The following is a 26,814-nucleotide window of genomic DNA, read 5'->3' on the forward strand; positions in this document are numbered from 1 at the left end:
CTGAACAAATCCATGAGAGGATTAGAAAAATGGTCAGATAAACTTAAACTTAAAATCAACCCAGATAAAACAAAACTAAGCACCTTTAGTACAGGCAGGAAAAATAGACATTCCTACAATCTCAAAGTCATGATCAACAACAGGCTAATTGAAAAAAGTCACAAATCCAAAATACCTTGGTATTACGCTTGATTAGGAATTACATTCTGAACAACACATCTCTGACACTTCCAACAGGGCTCTCGAAATATATTAATTAAAATAAATATCATAATAAAACTAAATATATTATTAAAGGCTTTGCAGAACAAATTGGGGCACAAAGCCAAATATTCTCAAAACTACTTACACGACACTAATAAGGCCAATAATGGAATATACAGCACCTATCTGGTCACCTTCAGCTTCACTGGTAAAGGAAAAATTAGATAAAGTACAAGAAGAAGCATCCAAGATTATCATTAATGCAGTCTCATTCACTAACAACAAGAGGTATGCTGGAGGACAGACGGAAAAGTCAATAATAATATCAGAAGCTACCAAAGCGATCATATCTCCCTAAAAACTTATGAACATTGGAATCAAAAATGCAGACTACACAGATCATCAACTTTACAATATGATGACACTATCAGGAAGGAAATAGGTCTTGATCAGCTAAATGCCCATATAAACAAAGAACCTCTATTTTCCAGTCCTTTACTTTCAAATACCTCCATAAATCAAAACCTTACCGAACCCTGTACAAAAAAAGAATCAAAAGAAACGCTCAGAAAAAAAGGCCTAAATACTATCAACCCTCTTTCATCCTCTAAACAGGTTATTTGTTATAATGATGGATCGTCAGACAGCAATATGATTAATGGAGGTGCTGGTGCTCTCCTTCTACTCCTGAAAGGTGAAAAACTTTCAATAAAAGTTGGATCTGGGAGAATTGCTTCTAATTTTACCAGCGAACTCTATGCAATAAATAAAGCACTTGAAGCCTACTTAAAATTACTATCATCTCAACAATCAGAGGGAATTATAATTTACATACAGTGATTCAAGATCAGCTATGGAGGCAATCAAAAATAGCAATACCAAGCTCACACAACACATCCATAAACTCTTAAACAAATAAAGGTTTGGGAAAAGTTGCATTTTACAATGGATTCTTGCTCATGTAGACATTGATTACAATGAAGCAGTTGATAAATTAGCAAAAGAGACCAGAGAACTCATCCAAGAAACTGACATGATAACTCTTGCTGATGCTAACACGCTAGCAAAATTTAAACTAATTCCACTAAAATCAGGGATGCAACCAAATTCCCGAAATCACTGCTGACAGAAAGATTTCCACTACAATAGCAACACTCCGAACAGGACATTTTAGAGGAATGAAGATCAATACGAATAACACAAGAACATATAGAAACTGCAATAACTGCCCTAATACTGAACTTACACCCACTCACATTTTTACCTGTCCAGCAATTACAGCAGCCTTGCAAGCAATAGACCCTAATCCTGTATAACAGCTCGATACGAACAAAATCATCAACATAGCCAAAGCAGTTCAAGGAGCACATGGAAATATCTAAGACTTTGCAAAGGACAAAACAACAAAAACCTGAAAACTAAGGAAAAGAATTTAGACTTTACAATTCCGCAAAGCAACTTTGGTGTTTTTCATCATCATAAAATTCTTGCACACTTTTTTTTTGTTATATTTTCTCAATGCTCCGTTATAGCTGGTAACCAAAATTAGAGATCTAATTTTGTAAATAAAAGTCTCGCACAAGTAGAAACTAGATGAACAAACTGGAAACAAAATCTGAACTGAAAAAAGATACAATTGGAAAAAGGTAGAAAATATGGAACTTTTTCATCCCACGTGGTGATCTACCACCAAGTAATGAAATACATCTCCCACCTATAAAGACAATCACAAATATCTCTGCCCATACTGGGATTCAAACCCACAGCCTGTGTTGGACAATGGATATGTTAACCACGGAAGTGCCATGTGAAATTCATGGATAGGATGCCTCCATAACTGCAACTTTCACACCATGCCATGGAAAGAAAGACTGCTTATCCATAGTGGGATTTCATATCATTCTGTTGTAGAAGAGAACCTCCTTGAGTATTTCAGGAAGTGAGGCTACTTTTATTGTATGTGTTGTAGGTCTAGATTTTTCCACCTTTGAAAGGCATCTCTGTAAATGGTGATATTGGCGATAAAGATATCCTGCAGGATATCTACATTGTTGCCTTTATCAACTATTGTCCTCCTCAGTTTTAAATCTTTAGCATAGAACTCAATGAGGGTGAATAGTGGAATGCCTCACGGCTTTGTACCTTGGCCACTACTCTTTAACTTAAATCATTCCTTATATCATTAATACACAAATTAAAGAGTAGTGGCCAAGGTACAAAGCCTTGAGGCACTCCAATAGTTGTCCTCATTCTCCTATTCTATTCCACCATATATAAGTATCCTACTTTCTGGTGTCTGTCTGTCAGCCACTCCCCTCATCCAAGCCACTAGCTTCATATCCGTTCCTATTTGCTCCAACTTGTGCAATAGTTTTCCATGCAGTATCTGTCAAATGCCTTTGAAAGTACATCATTTCCTTTATCTGACTGGTATCATAAAGAAATATCATGAGACAGCCATTTCCGTTATCTAATTCTGCTGTGACTGTATAACAAAATGTAACTAAATTACTAAGGCAGACCTGTCTTTTGCAAAGCCATGATTAAATGCTAGTAATCATTAATAAAGTTAAAAGATATCCAGACAATGGAAAGAAGCAACAATAATTAAGAATGGCAATCTCACCTGCAAAAATTTTATAAAATTCTGATAAATATAGATGAAACAGAAAAAATATTTAAGATATAAGCAAATTGATTTTAAATAGGAAGTACAGCAATACTCAAATAATGTGGTTAACTTTTTTAAATAATGAAACCTGTAGTGTGTTCATAATTAGAAGAAACACACGTATAAACCACAGTGAAAATTATTTAATTGTAAATATTTCATCCTAAAGTATCTTAGGACATCATCAGTACAGTATTTAAACAAAATTAGGAATAACATACAGTTAGGGCGCATGATTACAATAGAATCTCATAAAAACGTGCATAACGTGTTAAAGTAGTACAAAAAAAAAAAAAACGTTAATTATTTAACACAATTTTGTATGATCATTTCCCATACTTTAGGAATAGTAAGAACGTCGTTGCGGTTTAGGTTTGGTCTGTGTAGTAGGGCTTCAGAACTTTCTTTGTATAAACGTTCAAAAAATCATCAGTCACTTCTGCATACATCAAACCAGACAGGTAGAAGTGCATAGGATTCCCATACCTTACGTTAAAGGCATCTCAGAACATCTTTCTAAAATTATGAAGAAATACAATTTTGCCACTACTTACAAACCTATCAACCAAATTTACAACTTATTACCTTCTCCTAAGGACAAATTCTCACCCTTGATGTTACCTGGTGTTTATGAGATTCCATGCTCATGCAAATTATCTTACTTTGGACAGACAGGTAGGTCTGTTCAGAAACGCATCTCGGAACATCAAGACCACATTCGTCTTCTTAAACTGCAGAAATCTGGCCTCTCTCTCTCTCAACACGGAATTGAAAATCCAAACCATAGGATCCATTGGGAAAAGGCTAAACTTTTACATAGATCTTTATTTAAACCTGAACGTTTATACAAAGAAAGTTCTGAAGCCCTATTACATAGACCAAACCTAAACCGCAACGACGTTCTTACTATTCCTAAAGTATGGGAAATTATCATACAAAATTGTGTTAAATAATTAACGTTTTTTTTTTTTTTTTTTTTTTTTTGTACTACTTTATGTTATGCACGTTTTCATGAGATTCTATTGTAATCATGCGCCCTAACTGTATGTTATTCTTAATTTTGTTTAAATACTGTACTGATGATGTCCTAAGATACTTAGGATGAAATATTTACAATTAAATAATTTTCACTGTGGTTTATACATGTGTTTCTTCTAATTCTAATAATGTGGTTAATGCATGCTATATTAAGTACTAACTAAAACCACACAGAGTTAAGCATTAATATGATGGGTTTCAATGTAAAGTGTTCCAAATAGACACTATACTGGTGGAGAAAGAGAGATTAGATAAATTCTTAATAGGCATTACATTATATTTAATGTAATGTAACAATTTAAGAACATTAAATGGATTGATCTAACCTCCCAGTTCAATACCAAGATGCATTTTGAACAGACCATAATCACAATTAAAAAGAATTAGAGGGAGAAAAATTGTAAGATTTTTAATGTAATTTATGACTGATAATTCAATTTGTACACATATATGTAATTTTTATTATTTAAAGGATCTCCACTGTTAAGAATGTTTTTGCAATGCTTAAAAACTGATTACATCTTAATTCTGTAACATACTGTTGCTTCAATGAATAATACTGAAAGAATACTATTGAATGAAGAATATTCAAAAATTGGGTTTGAGCCAATATGGTGAAAAGCCTTGCTGTTAGGAAGCTCCTGAAAGATTGGTGATTTTTGTTGATTTATTGGTGTATTTTTAGTATGTTAGTGCAGTTTCTATAGTTAGTAATATATTAAAAAACTATACTAAGTTACTATAGTTTTTTTTAGTGTATTTATTGTACCACAGCATTTAATAACATAAATTTGTAGAAATATTGTAAGTTTTTATTACTCTTAAGAACAGCACTGAAAACACATGACAACAGAGCAGTGGCTAAAGCACAAGTTGTTACTGAAGAGAATCTTTGTCCTGATGAGCAGAGGCATTAATGCAATGATAATGATGATAATATATCTGAGGAAAATCTGACATTGTAAATATCCTGATTAAAAGAATTATAGAAAATCGGCCAGAGAGTATGGTGATTCAATCATAAAATTTGCACATGCTGAGGAAGTCATTACTTCTAGTTTCCCAGGGGTTAAAATTAAAGATATGACAAACATAATCAAATAACAGAAAAGAAAAATAAAAGAGATGGTAGTTCTTGTAGGATCTAATAAGTAGCAACAAATATAGTATGAGAGAGGATATGAAAGGTCTGTTGGAAGAAGTGAAAAAGAAATGCGAGAGTAAAAATTGTAGGCATGCTACTCAGATACAACAGTACTGAGTTAAGAAGGAGAGCAACGATAGCAAATTATATCATGTGCAGGCTGTATAGAAAAAATAGATGCAAGTTTTTAGATGTGTGGAGTGTGTTTGATGGCAGAAAAGACTTGCATAGGGAAGGCCTGTATTTGAATTCATTTGGCATCAGGAGGCTGCAAAAATTACTTATTGAAATGAGACCTAATGCAGAGAGTCAGGGAAACTAAATCTACAAGGGAGGAATGGGGAAAAATATGTGTGAAAGTTCAGCTATGGTATGCAAATGCGATAAAGATATGAAGGGTTTCGAACATGGTTATGCATCTGGTGAAGGGGTGGAAATATACACCTCGGGTTCAGACCTTTTGAGTATATCTGGAATAGAGAAAGTTCTACAAGGCAAATAGATTGCAGATCAAATATAAGAACAGGCAAGTTGGTAATTTGTTATGTCTATACACAAATAGCAGGAGCATCAGTAACAAAGGGGTTGAGTTCATTGCTTTATTGAATATGATGTGGCCTAAGATTGTTGGCAGTTGTGAAACCTGGCTATCAGAATCAGATATGTAACTGGGATCGAGTATAATGGGTATACTATTTATAGGAATGATAGCAGAGATAGGAGAGAGGGGAGGTACTATTAATGATATCAGACAACTTAAGTCCAGTTAGGATGGAAACGCAAGAAAACAATGATGGTGACAATGAGTTACCATCATTGTTAGCCTCCAGACCAGATTGCTTGAATCTGGTCTGGAGGCTAACAGAATGAAACATGGTGTGATGTTGCTACACATCTTGCAGTTCAGTTACAGGGAATAAAAAAAGTGCCTCACCAATTTAGCCTTGTAGGTACCAAACAAGTGATCATTATGGGTGACTTTAATTTTCCGAACATTGATTCAGTAGAAAATAAATCTCATGATAAGAATGAAGAGAAATTCACTGAATCGTTGTGAGACAACTTTCATAAGCAGCATGTGAAAGAAGGAACTCAAGGTCAAAGAGTGTTAGATTTGTTCGCAGAATAAGAGTGGAGGGGGGGGGGATCTCTGTTAAGAATATGACTATTTTACCACCAGCTGGCAACAGTGATTATCCAATGCTTTCTTGGGAAGTATCTAATTATATTGATGTTCTCATTAATTCAGGTTACATGCTGAACTACAAAGATGGAAATTATGATCAACTTAGGAGAATACTATCTTTGGTTCCATGGTGTCAGTTACTAAATGGGAAAAATGTCAGCAATGCATGGGAATCCTTGAAAAAATGCTTAAATGAGGTAGGGGTATCTGAATGTATTCCTTGTGTTTGAAGAATAAATAGGTTGGGAGTAAAATGGATGTACAACCTTATTAAGCAAGAGATCCACAAGAAGAAGATGATGTGGAAAGAATATCATAAGAATAAGAGTGAGAGTTATGAAATATATAAAGCACAGGGCAGAAAAGTAACAAGTGTGTAGAAAAGTAAATCGAAGTATGAAAACAAACTGATTATGCAGGCTAAAGCCAATCCAAAAGAATTTTATTGTTATGCCACAAGCAAAAAGAAAGAATGAATGTGGAAGAATAACTTTAGTGAATGCAGATGGTACTCTAGTGACAGAAGCTAATGAGACTCTTCAATTAATGAGAACTCACTTTGCTAAGATGCAGTGGCATAGCTAGGTGGAGGCAGAGGGCGCAGTCCACTCCGGGCGGCACTTTGAACCTTACCCTATACGTCATTGTGACTTTTTGTTGCATTTTTGATGTGTATTGAGAGGGGCAGCAAACTCTAGCTACACCACTACTAAAATGTATCAATCAAGTGTATATAACATGGTGCACAGTGCTACTGCTACATTGGATGAAGAGTTAGAAGTGCATGAAAATAAGGTTGAAGATTTTATCTGTCCCTATTTGTCAATAGGGACAGATAAAATATCAGCATGTTTGCTGAAGGAATGTTCAGCCAAACTGGCTAGGCCCTTCACATGTTTGTAGAACTTGAGTCTCAGCTGAGGAATGATACCACAGGAATGAATGGAATGTATGATAATTCCATTGTAAATGGATGGTGCAAAAATTGATGTATCTAACTACTGACCCATCAGTATCTATGGTGTGGTACTGAAGATTTTAGAGAAGTTGGTAAGAACTTGCATACAGAAATGGGTAGACAAACAAGCTATACTCTGCATAGGTTTACTAAAGGAAGGTCATGTTTTAGCAATTTGCTCATATTTTATAACAATGTTATGGCCAAGTTGGATAAAGGGAATGGATACACTCTGATAATGTTTGATTTTTCTAAGGCATTTGATAGGATACCACATGAAAGTCTGTTGCATAAAATGGAGGATATGGGATTAAAATATAAAAACTCTTGACTTGCATAGTGGATGGTTGACATACAGATATCAAAAAGTGGTATGGTAGGTGTGAGTCTGCCAGATTTAAGGTGACCAGTGGTGTACCTCAGGGTTCAGTCTTTGGGCCATTGTTCAATCTATACATTACTGACATTGGAAGGGTCTAACAGATGTGTAATTGTTTGCCAATGATACGAATATAGGCAGGGGAATCAGGCTATCATTTTAATGTTAAAAAGTGTAAATTTATGCATTTTGGCATGATGAGATCATATTATTTAGTGGGGTTATGCTACAAGAAACTGATGAGGCTAGAGATCTTGACATAATGGTGGACAGTAACTTGAAGTTCAAAGGTCACACAGCAAAAGTTGCAAATACAACTCAGAGGATAATTGTAGTGTTGAAGCAAATCTTGATATGTAAGAATAAGGAAGTCATTTTGTCTCTTTACAAGACCTCGATAAGACTACACCTGGATTGAAGATTTTGTCTCCTGGGTTCCAAGGAGATAAAGAAGCTGTGGAAAGGGTGTATAGAAGAGTTACAAAATTATATCCAGATTATGGGATTTAGATTATGTGGACAGATTGTGAATATGTGGATTGCAGTCTCTGGTTAACAGGAGAAAGAGGAGTGATATAACAGAAGTCTATAAACTTCTGAATGGGTATTATACGATATCATCTGATGAAATTTTTCATTATATTGAAGGTGGGAAGAAAACACAAGGGCATCCATGGAAGTTAAGTTTGTTTACAGTCAAGAAAGGAATAACAGCTAGATTTTCCTCTCACCAAGCAGTGAGTGAATGGAACAGTTTGTCTTTAAAGGTAGTGAGTGCAGCTAGTGTGAATGTATTTAAGGGAAGGTACTCATCAAGTCCTTTACTCCCTAGAGGTCTAAGGTAATAATAATAATGAGCAGAGTGCTTGATGTTACCCAAACCAGCTGTCATATTTTCCCTTAAATTCATTCACACTAGCTGCACTCACTACACCTAAAGGCAAACTGTTCCACTCACTCACTGCTTGGTGAGAGGAAAACTTAGCTGTCATCCCTTTCTTGACTGCAAACAAAGTTAACTTCCATGGATGCCCCCTGTGTTTTCTTCCCACCTTCAATATAATGAAAAATTTCATCTGATGATATTATATAAAACCCATTCATTAAGAACTTAATCATATCACCCCTATAATAAATAATATATAAATAAATTATTATAAAATTTTATTGATTTTATGTTTTTCAGATCTTAGACAGGATAGATAGTAATTAGAAACTCTGAAATTCCTGATATATATCAGAATAATAAAAGAAATGTATAAAGAAAGTAACATTTTGTAATTAAACAGCATTAATAAATAGTAAACAGTAAAAGAATGATTTTAGATAAGGATTGGTGTGAGAGAAGTTGCGAAATGTCTGGACTACTTTAACAGTCACTGATTGGATTATGAAAAAAGGATACAAGTTTAAGGATAGGGATAAAATGGAATCTAATGTCACAGTCAGAGGATCTGGATTATGTAGACTATAGAAGACAGGGTTGCAATCTCATCAAAACATGATGATATACAAGCCATGTCAGAAACATTGCATAACACAGCTGAAAAAGTTGGACTTAAATATGAAAGAAAAAAAAGTTCTTGATCTAAACAACAAATGCCAAAAAAGAAATTAAAACTAGCCAACATACAAGTAGAGGTGATAAGGACATAGTATTTACTTTTGTCAATCAATGTTATCTACAGAAACCCAAGCATATGGAATATCCAAATATCATAACAATACCAAAATAAAGATATTCAAATGCAATGTAAAGGCATCTGTATTACATGGATCAGAGAATGAAAACTCACAAGGAAACAGGAAGCCTAAATGAAATAGGTTTCATATAGTGTTTGAAATATTAAATTAAATGAAATGTGTAAACCACAATGTATAGCCAGTATAACCAATGATCAGTTATTAAAATAGGCAAAGCCAAAAAAGTTTGTCAGAGAAATAAATGACATGGACAGAAGTGGACTGGCCATGTACTAAGACTGGACAAAGGAGATATTCCAAGAATAACTTTGTCATAAATCCTAGAAGGTGAATAGGGAGACTTAAACTAACTTGGCAAAGAATGACAGAAATGAAAAGAAGATAGCAAGTTGGGAAAACAAGAGAGAGAGAGAGAAAGGCAGAATTAGTAACAAAAGACTGGAGAAGATGTTCTTGGCCTGTAGGCAAACATGGAATCACAAATCAGGTTATTGTGGCAAACTCAGGTGACAGCTTGAAGAGGTGCCATGTCATAAGAAAACTGCAAGTGGGTGTTAATATAAGCTGTCATTACTGTTTAAAATTTGAGACAAAAAAAAAAAACTCATATGAAAACTATTTTAATGATGTACAATTTTTTTCACCTTAGTATTGAAGCCATCTTCAGTACAATGACAATGGAACACAATTAAAATACAAATAACAGAAGTATTTTAAAAAGAATTGTCATAGTGTAAATAAAACTACTGCTTATTAGAGGTCTGAATTGGTTTGAAACATTTCCATACTTTGTCTCTAGAGCAGGGTTTCTACACTATATAAAAATAGATAAAAATACAAAAACTAAAAATGAAAAAATAAAATAAAATAAAAATAATCCTTAGCCTACCCATGGTACAAATGTACTATAGGTTTGCAAACCTTGTATGGATGAGAACCACATTAAAAAAAAGTACAACAACCACAGTCAATAAAATTCCTAATTGATTAACTAACAAAAATTTGTGTGTGTGTGTGCGCGCGCGCGCGTGCTACTACTACTAATAATAATAAATTGAGAATTAATAGAAGATTAATACAATAATTTTTCCTTAGAGGAGATAACTAAAAGCCATTAGATCAGTTTAAATTTGGACAATGTAATAAAGGCCTCACAGCTCTTAAAGAAGAGTAATCCAAGAGATTTCTGCTTTAGATACAGACATTGAGACCCTAAAACTCTTAAATGCTTTGTTGATAAAGGGCTAACTGTAACTTTTTTAATATTTGATGTAATTCAATTCTTGGAATAAAAGGTCATCTGTAAAACAAAGTATGAGCATGATGTAGCAAGGTCTTGATAATTCTGATTTTTGACTTAGATGATGGTATGAAGTAGTGTGGATATAATGATCAGCATGTTTTCTTTTTGAAAAATTCAGAAATGCAAACTACCATCAGGCTGACAATGAATCAATAAATCCAGAAAGACTAGCTGACTATTTTTTCCTCCTCTAGAGTGAAATGAATTCTAGGATGAATGACATTTAGTTTTGATATAAAACATTTTAAATCAGATAGAGAACCATTCCATATCACAAATATGTCATCAATATATCTGTACCACTATAGGTTTGAGATAAATGTCATTAAGGAGAATCTTCAAAACTCTCCATAAAATAGATGGCAAGTAGAGAAGAAAGAAGACTTTCCATTGCTGTAGCTTCATTATGTTATCTTGAACACTAAATGGAATGAATAAAAAATCAAAAAGTTTGATTACATCAGGAGGGCAATCTTGTTTAAGTAAATTAATAGCATCTGTCAAAGGAATGTGAATGAAAAGAGAAACTATACCTAAGAAGTATTGGTATTGTGTGAGTTAATGTGGGCCTACTACACTGAGTCTTAGAACTTCATAAGAGATACATATCCACAGCAAGAGAGCAATTTGTCATCAGATGAGCTGAAGGGTTCAATAAATTAGGATATAATTACAATGTGCTATACCAGAAGTCAGTTGACATACTAATCCATTCAGTGATGTTAAATGAAAGTTTGTTCACCTGAAGGTCAAATAACTGAGAAACCACTATAATTATCAATACCAAATACTACCAGTTTTTGGTATTTATAGTGTCCAACCCCCCCCCTCCCCAATCACATTTCCTTTCAGGTATATGTGTTGTAGGAGAGTAATTTAATAAGAAATTCTGTTAAGAATTATGAAATCAAAGATGTAAATACCTGAAAGTGACTTGAGCTTTTCGACAGAAGGTAGAATTGGAGGATTTCTGGTTTGAAGAAAAAATATAACTAAAAAAATGAATGCATAACTTGTCAGATTATGACCTGGGGCAACAAATTCATGATGTTTAGCCCAGTACAGCAGTGTCATTACCAGTGGACATACTCGTTCATCCAATATTCCATACAGTTTAAGCAGTTTTGTGTTGAATAGAACAAAGCTGAAATATAAAACAATTATTTTAAAACAAAATAACCAAGAAATTAAAAAGATATAATAATCATTTTTTCCTTCAGTCAAAGAATTATATTTATAATCATTACTCTAATCAAACAAACAGCAAATAACTATTAAATAAACCTACAGCAGTGTTTATTAGTTATGACATCAATCAACTGATGAAATCTGCAGAGACTACAAATTTTCTTATGGAGCAATATAAAAGACATAGATATAATTATTTTTGTAGTAAAGTAAATTGAATTAAAGTAAACTAAAGTAATGATTTGGATTTATGCTTTTGTGCAATTTTGTTTCTTTTTCATAGATTAGCATAACTAAGTAATTGTGGAGCTTGAAACAGATGTTTCTTTTATGATTTTTTAAGCTTGTGGGGAATAATAACAAAATGGCAGTATGAATGAGATCTGGATGTTGCACAGTGCAAAAATCAAACATAATTAATGCTGTGGACATTTTGAGAATGGTTCATTGTAGTGAATGCCACATATATGCATGGCGAAATGTGAAGAGTAAGTTTGTGAAGAGACTGAACTGGAGACGAAAGAGGGTATGGATATATTGAAAGTGTGATATTCTGTTGGATTTCGAGTTATCAATAAATGCAGAACTGACTAAAAGAATAAAAGAGCGAGTAATTGTGGGAGCAAATGACTGTATGAATATAGAACAGAAGTGAGTGAGACTATGGGAGTGAAAGAAAGTGCAGCTCAAGAAACTAAAGTGAGTATACTGTGGAACCAAAGGAAAGTAGGAATAAAGAAATGACTGACAGATAGTGTAACTGCCAAGTTACAGGACTTGAAAAATGTGTTATTAGAATGAGAAGTGATATGAAAAATGTGCATAGTAAGAGAAGTTTGGTGGATAAGAATGGAAGAGTGCAAAAGGTTAAATGAAGGAAAGCAGAAGAAAAAAAAAGGTAATGAATTACTCAAGAATAGCAATGTTTGGAGATTCCATTATTAGTGGTGTGGTTATTTAAAAAATCCATAAAGTGTGTTTTTAGAAAGGAGAATTGGCTTCTCATATCTTATGCATCAACTATAAGATAACTGATGTGCCAGATTTAAGAGGTAGATGTGCAAGTGAGTTGTGATGGTTGTTGGAACAAATAATCTGGTTGGATATAAGGAGAATGTGAAGATGGACGTCAGGAGGTTTTTGAGGAGAGTGAAAGATAACAGTGTGGTTCGAAACATAGTGTGTTGCCATGGTATGATGATGAGTTGAGACAAAGAGTAGGAATCATGAATGGTATGTTGGTAGAGCTGTGTAAGGAGAAGGAAGTGGAATTTGTAAATGTGTGGGATGCATATGAGGGAAGAATTGATTTACACAAAAGTGATGGCACACATTTAAATGAATCTGGTTTGAGTCAGTTGGAAAGACTTTTGCTACAAGGAGGACCAATGAGTGATGAAAGCAGAGAAAGTAAAGGAGAGTGGATGTTGGAAGTAGTAGTGAATGTGTATATGAGAATGGTCAGCATTGGAATGGGATGGCCTGTAATCTACAGGGTGTAGTTAAATCTGATAGACAAGGTAAATTTAAGTTTGTCTGGTGACAAAGGTGACTGGGAATGGTTAGGTGTGGGGAAATCACAACCAGTGGCACAGGCAGAACTGACTATAGGTCTTAAAGTGAACTGTTGTGTTTACTTACAAATGCAAGGAGCATCAGAAATAAGGAAGATGAAATGGTTTAGCTGATTGAGTTTAATCACACAAAAATTGTTGGAATAAATGAAACATGATTGGATAAGGATGATATCCTGATAGGAATAGAAATGGAAGGTATGATGTTTTTGCGAGAATAGAAAGGACAAGAAGGTGGGGGGGGGGGGGCTGTTGATAATAGCAGGTGAATTATATCAGCACAAAGTGGAGATATCAGATGTAAATACTCTTTCTTTTAAGAAAAGAAACTCTACAGTCATTCGACTTGCATGATGGGTCTCACTTTTCCTGAATATGCCTTGCTTGTAAAGAGTTTCTATAGGAATGGAAAAAATACTGCAGCAGCATTTTGCAAGGACAGATGCCTAAAGACCAAGACAATTAGATTTACCATACATAATAATATGGAGAGCTTTGTGTAAAGCATTCCAGTGCTACCCATATAAACTCAACCACAGCCAAGAGTTGCAAACAGGAGAGATGCCATTGTCCAAGAAAAATTTGCATTGACATTTCTGGCATGTATGAATGTGGGTGAAGATTGGCCTTGGAACATCTTATGGAGTGATGAAGTGCATTCTCATGTTTGTGGAACAGTAAACACTCAAAACTACTGCATCTGGGCTAAAGAGAATCCCCATGCATTTCACTAAGTTCCCTTACATTCATTGAAGGTCACAGTGTGGACAGAATTTAAGGCCAAGTTCATTATCGGGCCATTTTTTTTTTTTTTGAAGAACTCCATCAAACCAGACCTGTGACCTGCACAATAAAGGCTACACGTTATCGGGACATGTAAATAGTTGCAATGGGTTTGAGTCAGTATGGTGTGAGGTAGAGATTGACAGGAAGAGATATTTAGTCGAATGCTGCTATAGGCCAGGGAATGTGGAGGATGGTGATGAAAAAATGTACATAAAAGGATATGTTATAAATGGTCCAGAGAAGATTTGTGAAGATGGTAGCTATTCTTTGGAATGTGGGATATAAAGACAGATTGAAGGAATGCAATTTGTAGCCTCATAAACAAGATGAAGAGAGGGGATATGATTGAAATAAGTTTGTCTGGGATTATTACCAAGTTAATATAGAAGAAATTTTTAATAGAATAGGAGAGGTGGATAGAACAGGGGGCCATCCCTGGAAACTGTTGAGCAAGGATTGAAGAGCTTTGTATGGAGAGCAGCTGGTGAGTGGAATGCATTGTTTGAGATTGTGGTGAATACAGACACAATGAATGAGTTTAAGGCACAGTTTGATGCGCTTTGTGTGTGTACCTCCAGCAGTTAGCCGATGATTTTATAGGAATCAGATGTTAATAATAAGATATTGCACTACATGTTTACAGCATTTTATGGGTGGAATTCACATTAAAAAAAAAGAAAAGAAAAAGAATGGTCTTATTTAAACAGCAGGATTCCTCTCCTCTAGGAGCTTAGATCCCCTCACTCACCCAAAAAGAACAAAATAAATAAATAAAAATACAAACAGAATTAATTCTCCATTCTGAGACATTTAATTCTATTCCACATAAAACAGATGTGATAATTAGATTTAGAAAAAATATAATTAGATTTATGAAAAGCCAAGATACATTGATTAATATAGTGTTTCAAATTAAAGTACCCCTATTCTTAAGCAATCTGTAAAGAGAACCAGTAAACTAAATACCCTCAAACTTGATGGGTATCCTAACCAGATCATGTGAAAGAGATTTTGACAATAATAAAAAAAAAAGTTTAAAAAATGATCGATAGGGAAAATATAGCACTGTGAGTGACAAAAATGAATGTGAATGTTGCATACCACGACTTGACATAAATGAAGGAGCAAGACTGACTCTCTACAGTCATTCAACTTGCATGATGGGTCTCACTTTTCCTGAATATGCCTTGCTTGTAAAGAGTTTCTAGGAATGGAAAAAATACTGCAGCAGCATTTTGCAAGGACAGATGCCTAAAGACCAAGACAATTAGATTTACCATACATAATAATATGGAGAGCTTTGTGTAAAGCATTGCAGTGCTACCCATATAAACTCAACCACAGCCAAGAGTTGCAAACAGGAGAGATGCCATTGTCCAAGAAAAATTTGCATTGACATTTCTGGCATGTATGGAGGTGGGTGAAGATTGGCCTTGGAACATCTTATGGAGTGATGAAGTGCATTCTCGTGTTTGTGGAACAGTAAACACTCAAAACTGCTGCATCTGGGCTAAAGAGAATCCCCATGCATTTCACTAAGTTCCCTTACATTCATTGAAGGTCACAGTATGGATAGAATTTAAGGTTCATTATCGGGCCATTTTTTTTTTTTTTTTTTTGAAGAACTCCATCAAACCAGACCTGTGACCTGCACAATAAAGGCTACATGTTATTGGGACATGTTGAGCAGTTTTATCATCCCACAACTGCAGAAAAGAAGGTGCCTGAACACACATAGGACATGAAGTTCAACAATATTACATCACCATTTCACCGAGGATAGAGTAATCAGTCGCTCATTTTCTATGAAATGGTCACTACATTTACCAGACCTAAATCCCTGTCACTTTTAGCTTTGGGATTACCTCAAAGCATGGTGTATCAGGACAAAGTTTTTGTCTTGATACACCAGATCCATTGCATTCTGCTGCAGAGAATGGTGTATGATGGTCTCAGCTATTGATCTTGTACAAAGGCCAACACATTGAACATCACCTCCAGTGACCATCTGGATCTCCTTGACAGCACCTTGCAATATGTAAACTGTATGTTTTTTGTATCACATGTTTTTATGAAATGAGCAAAATAAACATCATTAAATGACTGTTTTTCATTGACTATGAATTATTTCACAATCATATACCATTAGTCAATCACAGTGCCATACTTCCCCATCAGCCATTTTTGAACTAATTTTTTTTTTTTTTTAATAGTTTCCCTATGATCTGCTTATGGGACCCACCAAGTGTGAGGGTATTTTGTCTACTGGTTGCTCTAAATAGGGATACTTTAAACTGAAACACCCTGTACATTGGCTAATCCATAAATGACAATAAGATTTATTTTTAAAAATTAATAATTAATATATATTTTTATTTACAGATATAAAATGAAACATCTATTATCATGTAAACAATACTTTACCATTTACCAGTAGAAAGATCCCAGTTCAGTTTTCGATATTCAAACTTTACAATGGGACAACGAGAACTTGGTATAAAATTCACACGTTTGACCATTTCTTTACATTTCTTCAGTGCTTTTGCAATAAGTTCCCCTTTTGATTCTTCTTTTTCTGGTGTGACTGTTGCCAAAGATGATGATTCATTTTCTAGCATGGCTGTTGTCGATGATTCTTTACATTTTAACTGCGAGTCTGAAAGCAACTGAAGAGATAAATATTATTCAAAACAATAAACAGTATGAAATCAAAAAATTAATGGATATTCAAGTATCTATGAAAGGAAAAACTGAACTTGACAGAATCATCCATGATTCAAAGCCAGATACAACGTTGAGGGAAAATGGTACTAAAATATATCAAGTTTACTACTGAATGTGGAAATCCAATCACAATTGTTTTTCCTTTCTGAATACTTTAACACTCATACTTCTATTAGCAGTACTGAATTTTCCATTTATAGAAAACCTTCCTTCACTGGTAGATACACCCATCCTTCTTCACTCAATCATTCATTGCAGAAGATGGGAATTACCAAAATTAGTCACTTGCCTTTCAGATGGTTCTGAAGAATGAATATTGAAAATATATATGCACATATTTTTTTACACATACAGGGTGTTCGGGATAAATTTGACAGTTTCGTAAGGAAAAAGAAAATCTTCTTTGTATCTATTAAATTTAATGAATTGACAAAAAAACATTACAGGCAGAGTTAATTACAATACTATCAACAAGATTTACTCAAAATAACCACCATTAGCATCAATCACAGCTTCAATTCTGCTTCGGAACCTCGAACAAGCTGATGCTACAGTCTCCCTGGGAAGGGCCGCAAAAACTGTTTTAATTTTATCCATTAACTGGGCTTTTGTATTACTGGAAGTGCGATTGGTGTCTTTTTCAACTGCGCCCCATACAAAATAATCCATGGGGTTAAGGTCTGGGGAGTTTGGAGACCAAACATTTGGACTGGTGAAGTCGTAGAAATTTTCAGACAACCATTTTTGACTTTTCCCAGAGGGCTGAATCCTGCTGCCATACATACGGCCTACCATTGGCTACCCTTGTTATCCAGGGCTTGACTACAGTTAGCAACTCCACGAACAAAGCCCGAATTCCAATGCCAGGGTTCTTCAACACCTGTTCCTGCAGATTTGCGAGGAATTCTGCTGTACGAACGCAATCAGATCGTCTGCTAGGGATCTTTCTTCTTGCTACATCCTCGTAGTCACCATTGCAAGTCTCTAGTTCATGCCTGATTGTTTTTACTGTATTCAGGGAGCATTGGGCAGCAGTCGTAATATCCTTATTTTGATGGCGGGCACGAATCATCATGATACAAGTTATTCTCTTCCATGATTCAGGTGGGTTCCAGCTATCCATCCTTTCTGACATCTTGTATATGAATGAAGAAGGGTCCAAACTTTTAAATGAAGAGAAGTGTGTGTTAATACATGTAACTTACGGAAAAATATAATTAATTATAAATATGTCAAATTTATCCCGAACACCCTGTATTTCCTTAGTGTTTTGTTTATTCCCACACCTAAGAAAAAATAGGTTAGGCTCGTGCCATGAGTATTATATAAATATTTCTGGTTCCTTTCCAATATATTTATTTACTTTAAAACAATTCTAGTTTCCCAAATCCTTAATCTCTCATATATCACATCTACCTATCTTATTTTCATAATTAAGACAAGAGAATTGTAGTACAAAAGAGACATTTTGTACTACAAATTTCTTCCCAAATCATTTCTAGGATTTAACAACCTTGGCTTTTCAATATAATTTATTCACTCAGTTTCCATGTCACTAATCCAACATCAACACGGTTTCCTAATAAAGAATCTTGTCCTATCTCAGTAGACTTCAGTGTAAACAATTATCAGAAAAATTACCCTGCTTCAGAAAGTTATCCATGAAGAGAAGACACTTAGAGTACACTGCTGACTTTACAGTTCTCTAAATGTTCCTTCATTATAAATTCAGTTACTTGGTCTAAATAATAGTTTCCTTCTTGTCTTCATTATTCTTTAACACACATTACCATAAAGAAATTATTATTATTATATGACATGCACCAGCTGTCATACTTGTTCTTGAATTCATTTACACTGCTTGCACATACAACATCCACCAGCAATCTATCCCAATCCTGCACTACTCTATGAGAAAAAAATCTAGATCTTGCACTCCTTTCTTGGCAGCATTTATTCTCATCTTCCAATGATACCCTCTTGTCCTTTCCCCATAAAATGAAAAATCCCATTGCCTGAAATCCTGTATGACCCTTTTCAGAAGTTTGTAACTATCAGTCATATCACGCCTCTTTCTCCTGTTTGTTATGTCTGCAGTCCACAAATTCTCAATCTGTCTTCATAATATTCCACAATCCTGACATCATTTTTAACATTATCCCTTGAATTCTCTCCACTGTATCAAAATCAAATCACAATGGAAACTAGGAGACCAATCTTGCATACAAAAGTGAGGTCTTATAAAGGCTGTGTGAAGAGCAAAATGACATCCATATTTTTTACATGTTTAATCCTTTAACTGCTACCATCAAGTTAACTCGAGCGCGGAAAAAAATGGCGACCTTGCTACAATCGAGTTAACTCAATTTGAATGGTTGCCGCGACTCCCATATTCGGACAATTTTTTAGTATGGAAAGAATCGTCAATAAGATATTCAAACTTCACAGGTAGGTTGCTCCATCTATTGCCAACCAATTGAAGTTTATTTGACTTGGGTTTCTGTCCTTGTATGACATCTAAAGAGAAAAATTTGAACTGGTTCAACTAATCATATTAATCACGCTACCGGCCAGGATGTATATATACGTCCACATTACCATGGATGTGAAATGCATATTAAAATTGTAATACCATTGATATTACATTGAAATTTATGATGGATACGAAGCTTTTGAGGATGTGTATTTGATCTTTAATGGCCAGTAAGGTGGTTAAGCGCCTCCTTAGTGCAATTGGAAGAACGTTGCGCCCTTCGATTGGAAAAGGCCTAAGTTCGATTCTCGTCATGAAGGGAGGAATCTGTATATATGGACTTTTTCAATCGAAGGTGAGTTAGCCGATCTCATATGGAGGTAGCAAGGTTTTTTCTCCTGGAAACTTGGGTTTTCCAGCCCGCATACAAACAAATCGGCCCTTCAGAACACGCGATTCACAGACAAAAAATACTAGTTGTGGTGGAGGGCGGTAGATGGCATTAATGCGGATGATTTGTAGTAGAGGTTCGGGTGGAGACTGAGAGTTGTACAGTAGGTGTCCTCCTGTGATGAGTCTTCAGACTCCTTGGAGGTGTCACGAATAATAATAATATGCAGCACGATGCATAAACCACGTGACTGCAGGGATGTCACAATACGGCGTCTACCAGTAAATATCCGGTTTTCTTACTGATGATCAAATTGATGAATTGTTAACAACAAATGAGTTGGGAGAAGAATTGTCCGAGTTAAATGAATTGTGTACTTCAGATGAAGAAGAACCTGATGATTCTACATAAATTAATGTGTGTGTAATTTGCATAATCAAGTGGATACCCCTTGATTATACACATTTTATAAAATACTATTATTTCCATTTTTGTGAGCGAACAAGTGTGTATCAAGAATGTATGATGCTGTCTGGACTTCTTACTTCAGTAAGAATTTTAATTGATTTTATTTATAAATTTTTTGCAAAATTAATTCAGCACATAGGACAATGTCAGTAGAATATAAAGTCAGAAGTTAAAGTTCATTTCAGCATTGCAATTATCTTTTCAGTTGTAGTTGCAATCTTTGCTGCATGACCCGTGAACTTCAACTTCCTATTTACTAACACTTCAAGATCTCTAGCCTCATCAGTTTCTTCTAGCATAATCCCACCAATATAATACAGCACTGGAGATCTAATCAAGTCAAAGTGCATGACTTTACATTTACTAACATTGAACTAATAGCCATTTTTTCATGCCCACAATTCCAGCCTATTCAAATCATTCTGCAAGTACTGCATATCAGCTGCACTCCAGATCACCCTAATTATCTTAACATCATCAGCAAATAGCTGTATGTCACCTATCAATCCTTCCCAATATCAACAGTAAACCCAGGACTGATCCTTGTGGTACACCACTGGTTACTTTAAATCTTGCACTCACATTCCCCATATACCACTTTTTGATATGACAGTCAGCCATCCTCTTATCCACACTAATATTTTATAATCCAGTTTCTCAATTTATGCAACCCACTTCCATGCTGTATTCTGTCAAAAGCCTTAGCAAAATCCAAAAGTATCATGCTGTATCCATTCCCCTTGTTTAGTTCAATGGTCACATTATTATAGAATGTGAGCAAGTAAAAGCATGACCTTTCCTTGGCAAACCCAAGTAGAGATTCTCTATCAACCCAGTTCTGAATGTAAGCCCTAACCAACTTTTCCAAAATCTTCACCACTACTCCTGAGATACTGATTGGTCAATAGTTGGATACAGCAGTCTTTATACTGTTTAGAAGAAAGTACAACTTTCTGCTTGATGCAAAATGTACTGTTTTCAGCTTTATTCTTCACAGAAAGAAGCACAGCATTAAATAAACAAACACTAGCAGTGGAATTTGTTCTTTCAAAACTTGAGCTGCTGCTTATACTTTTAAAACAACAACAATATTAGATGCCTTCTTCTAGATTTTTATCTTCTGGTGCTTGTACACCATTCAAAAGAATAAATACTTTCAAATAAATCTATATAGGTCTCCAAACACATTCCTATAACTTTCTCCTCTCTAAACAGAGACTCCATAATCCTGATCCAGTCCCCATAGAAATGAATAAATAACTGCTTAGTTGTGTTAATGTGCATGCACACACCTACTTCAAACATCTGATATAACTCAATGGCACTTAGTATTCTCATTTGGATACACCACAGTTCACTATCTTTTCCAATTTTAGTAAACACAACACACACTGCAAGATACTTTTTTGTTTCTGTGGTTCCCACTCAAGAAAGGTGATTAGTAAACACATAGTACATTTGTACCATGGGTGGGCTAAAAAATTTTTTTTTTCCATTTTTATTAATTTTATACATTTTTTATAATTTAATGTATTCTCATTTGGATACACCACAGTTCACTATCTTTTCCAATTTTAGTAAGCACAACACAACACACACTGCAAGATACTTTTTTGTTTCTGTGGTTTCCACTCAAGAAAGGTGATTAGTAAACCCATAGTACATTTGTACCATGGGTGGGCTAAAAATTTTTTTTTCCATTTTTATTAATTTTATACATTTTTTATAATTTTTTTATTTGTTATTTTTACATAGCTCGAAAACCCTGCTCTAGAGACCAAACATGAAACTTTTTTTCAAGCCACATCAGGCCTCCAATAAGCAGTATGGCATTCTCAAAACACTTACACACGGAGCCAGGGCTGTTTCTTCTAATGATGCAGCCCTTTCCAGAGAGCTCAACTATCTTTGCAATACTTTCTTGACCAATGGCTACACCTCCTACAAAACATATAAAATACTACATGTCCTGTCCTTATTTCCTCTTCTCCAAAAACACAAAGTGCAAAACACTACTATTGTAAAATTCTTGCACAATAAGTTAAATAAAGTAACTTATCAAGCTCGAATTTTTTACAGAGGTTTTTATAAAAAAAAATTATGTAGTAATTGAATAATTGTTTTATTTTATTGTAAAATGCATTAATTAAGTCCCATTGAAAGTTGTATATAAACCAAAAGAAGGGGGTAGGATTAAACTAGATTGATATGATGAATTGCCAAAAACAAACATTCACAAAGTCTTGCGAATAATAAATAAGCGCCTAAGATAGAGATACTCGAATAGAGGGGGCCGATGTGATGTCATCTTGCTGACGAGTAATCCAGACACTGCAGCACTGGAACAAAGGATTAGAAAAGATATTTAACAGAAGGACTTTTTTTTTTACTTTTGGCTCTTAGTTTTTCCCTATTTCGGAAGACCCAGTTCCAGGTATGCGGAGGCGTGGCTGTAATCAGGGAAACTCCTGCTAGGATACATGGACATGCCAGGAGAATGCGACTACCGGCAGACGTAACAGGGACTTTGGTAGATCCTTCCCAGTAACCAGATGAGGAACTGCAGTGTCCGTGTCGACAGGAAATCACCCCGACTGTACAGGACAGTTTCCACAGCAAGAAATCACCACATCGTCCAAGTGACAATCGTAACCTAGGATGAAGATGCAGAGTCAAGCTATCCATGTTGAAGCTTTGTTCAATTGACCAGACTGACAAAAGGAATACTAAGTGAGCAAGTCTTGTTAATGTTTAAGATAAGTATAATTGGAATTAGCACGTGTAACGAAAGTGTTAGTGAAATGTTAGACGTTGTGTTATGGTTATGTATGGGAGAAATGATTGTATAATTGTACATAAGATTGAAGTATTTAGTTTAAGTTGTAACTCAAGGGAAAACTGCTCATTTATTGTAGATAGTTTAGTAATATAATGAGGTCAACTGAATGTTATAGGCATAATAGTCAATTGTATGTTATTATACCTATTAAGTATAAATAGGCTAAGAGAAATATTTTCTCCCTTTGAGTATGTGTATTGTAGTCTCTTACAAGGAAAAAAATAAAATGTTTATGTTTGATTAACAACTTTGCCTGATCAATTATCAATGCACTATCTCTAACAAAAAAATTAGTGAACCTGTGTGCTAATTAGATACAGATCTGCCACAATTATCTGCATGAATATATGTAACCTAATTATGAACTTGCCTGTGTTCCTTCCCTAAATTCTAAGACTATAAAATATTCAATTAGAATGGCACAGTCATAAAATCAAATAAATTTTTCTGATTGAGAAGCGTGAGAAATTAGGTGACCTATTTTCGTAGATTGACTAAAGGCCAAAGGTATGTTTGCTTGCAGTGGGAACAGAGGATAAGATTCTTCTTCTTCAACCTTCTGGTTCTGTCCACTGCTGGACGAAGGTCTCCCCCCATGATTTTCCAGATCACTTGGTTTTCTGCTTCTCCCATCCATCTCACCCCTGCAATTTGTTCCAGTTCATCTCTCCACCTTCTTCTTGGTCTTCCTGTTTGTCTTGCTCCATCCATTGGTCTCCACTCTGTTGTTTTTCTAGTCCATCTACCGTCACTGCATCTGACAATATGGCCAGCCCATCTCCACTTAGCCTGTTTAATGTATTTTACAATATCCATGACACCTGTTTGAGATCTTATCGAGATATCTGTCTTCCTATCTCTTAATGTTATTTTTAGCATACTTCTTTCCATGCGATGTTGTGTTGTTCTCAGCTTTTTGTTTTGCACTTCTGTTAAAGTCAATGTTTCTCCTCCATATGTTAGGACAGGAAGTATGCACTGGTCGAAAACTTTCCTTTTTAGACTCATAAGGATGTCACTTCTGAATATGTCTCTCATTTTCCCATAAGCCATTCATCGAAGGTGAATTTTTCGTTTTCAATCTCTTTTCTTTGGCACTCCTCAAAGGATAACAATTGGCCCAAATATACATATGAAGTAACTTGTTCTATTTCATGGTTTTCAACTTTGATAGTTCTATGGTTTATGTATTTATTCATCATTATTTTTGTTTTTTCTCTATTTATTTTTAATCCAATTTCTCTGGAGGCTTCATTTAGCCTTTCTTCCAGATCTTCAAGATTATCTGCTATCAGGACAATATCTGAAAATTTCAGATGATGCAGCCTTTCTCCATTTATGTTTCCCAATCAAGGCTTCTAAAGACTTCTTCTAGTGCAGCTGTAAATAATTTGGGAGATATAGTGTCGCCTTGCCGGATGCCTTTTTGTATTGGGAATTTTTCACTGTTTTTATATAATTTAATTACAGAAGTTGCATTATTGTAAATATGTTTTAGTGTTTCAATATATGGTTTCTCAGTTCCCTGGGTTTCAAGTGCTTTTAGTGTTGCAGATGTTTTAACTGAATCAAATGCTTTTTCATAGTCTATATAGGCCAGACATAAGGGTTTATTGTATTCAATTGATTAAGAAGATAAGATTGAGGATAAGATTAAGAAGGATTAATTGAGAGATATTTGCTAAGTTGAATAGGGTTATATTAAGAGTAAAGTAGAAGTGAGATGAGTAAGGCATAAGAAGCCAGAATAGTAGCACATATAAAGTTAACAAGCCGCAGTCGAGTCTGAATTAAAATTAATAACAAAATTTAAAATAAATGAATAAATAAACAAAAATTTGCACAAACACATGTAACAAAAAAATTATTAACTATTCCTATTCCATATATATCCAGGGTACATCTGAAAAGAACAAAGCATATCCTGGAATTTATGAAGTTCCATGTGACTTAGCACTTACTATGAACAGACAAATCCATTAACATCTGCCATAGAGAACATACAAAATACATTCACTATCATTATTATGGCTAGTCAGGACTGGCAGATCACACTTTGGACACCCCATCACACAGGATTAGATACAAGAAAACTAATGTGCTATACAGAAGACATTACAGGTCAGAGAGACTATTTTTGGAGCCATGACTATGAAGCATTCTCTTAACCTTAAAAGTATGGCTACATTAATTTGCCAAAAATTTGGGAGACAGTCATCTTAAGATTAACTCCTACACAACTGTCATAATTTCCTTTATATAACATAAGAGGGTACCAAATTAGGACCTTAGATCTTTTGTCCATTACAATCTGAATTTGTAATAATAATAAATTTAGTTTAATATTTTATCCAAGTGTGTGCAAACAAAGTTTGTGCCTGAAAGTATCTTCAGGACTGGGGTAAAGTGGTACAACACCGGGCAACTCCTTGCAAAGGTGGAGCAAGATACCAACACTCCTATCTCAGTATCTCCCATAATGCAAAACACATCTCCTTGCGGATATGTATAATGTTATGCATTAAGGGAAGGGCCACTACCCAGACTAGTTTTTCGACCTTTATTGAGGTCTCTTCAGTGGGAGCCAGGCCCAAGTGGAGATGACCTTGCTAATGCTCCTGCCCAGGCAGGAGCATTAGCAAGGTCATCTCCTCCTATAGAAGCTGCCAAACGGTGTGCCACTTTTAAAATCTGAATTTGTGTTTCACTTATTCGTTGTCACATGTAAACTGAAACATGCTGTTTTGGTCTAAGGATGCTGGTCGGAAATCCAAAGAAATAAATGCCTGTTAATAAAGATCCTTTTCTAAGTTATTAGTATTTTGGTTGGTGTTGTAACACTGTTAAAATAAGTTAAGGCATTTGACAGCTAGGCCTGTCAACAAGAGAGCTTTTTGGAATCAAACCAAGATTTTTCATTCAAGATTAAAATTTAATCATCTGTTTCTTGAAGCTATCCTCTAAATCTTAATCACTCTGTGTCCAGTCTCAAAATTTTGATAAGTAATTACCATTAACTTTTTTTGTTTGTTTGTAATAAGTTATTTAACCTTGTATTTTATTTATTTTTTATGCGTTTCCTTCCCACCCATGAAAGTTTATTAGTAAACCTGTAGTACATTAGTAATGTGGGTGGGCTAAGAATTTTTTTCTTCTATTTTTTAATCAATTTTTTTATTTATTTTTACTTAGTCCAGAAACCCTGCTCTAGAGACCAAACATGGAACTTTTTAAAGCTACCTCAGGCCTCTGATAAGCAGGGAGGTGGTCTTACACCACACAATGAAATTTATCTCCCACCTAATTGCAAAAGGTATCCCTTGTTTCCCTTTGAACTCTAATAGTTGATTCTTGTGTTAAGACATGATACACAACTCATGTCTTGCATTCATGTTTTGGATGTTGTTACCGATCTTCTCTTTTCTCCCTGATAATGTCCTTGTAGCATAGAATGAAATATACTGGAGTTTAATAAATTGTAATTTTCTTTACATGAGTTAGCAGTTATAAAAATATCATATGTCCACTACATGTGTTCCTTTAAAACATCAAGAAAAGGAAATTCCATACATGATGGTGGATTCAAGAAATTAAGCAGGCACTCTTGAAAAGAAGAAATCAAACATTTCTGGAGGGATGTCAGCAGGTGCACAAAATGTAAGAAAGTTAAGCTATGTGTAAAAGTAAATAAACAAATAATGGAACAGCTGAAGAATATAGAAGATAAATATGTGAAGGTAGCAAAATGTCCAAGACCTTGGGTAAAAAACTTAGAAATGGAAAG

The 26,814-nt window shown here is 34.8% G+C and overlaps 1 protein-coding gene across 1 annotated transcript in view; it reads right to left on the reverse strand.

The window, feature by feature from the left end:
• The window catches only part of LOC150102968 (speckle targeted PIP5K1A-regulated poly(A) polymerase-like), a 294,108-nt gene that overhangs the window by 22,877 nt on the left and 244,417 nt on the right, over positions 1–26,814 (reverse strand). The window contains exons 6-7 of the mRNA XM_090398573.1: positions 16,560–16,801; positions 11,511–11,731 (exon numbers count right to left, since the gene is read on the reverse strand). Of these exons, the coding sequence (XP_090254699.1) occupies positions 11,511–11,731; positions 16,560–16,801 (463 nt within the window). The remainder of the gene's footprint in view (positions 1–11,510; positions 11,732–16,559; positions 16,802–26,814) is intronic.

This window comes from Typopeltis vanoorti, chromosome 9 (assembly GCF_054136105.1).
Source record: "Typopeltis vanoorti isolate ZY-2024b chromosome 9, IOZ_Tvanoo_1.0, whole genome shotgun sequence".
NCBI lineage: Eukaryota > Metazoa > Arthropoda > Arachnida > Uropygi > Thelyphonidae > Typopeltis > Typopeltis vanoorti.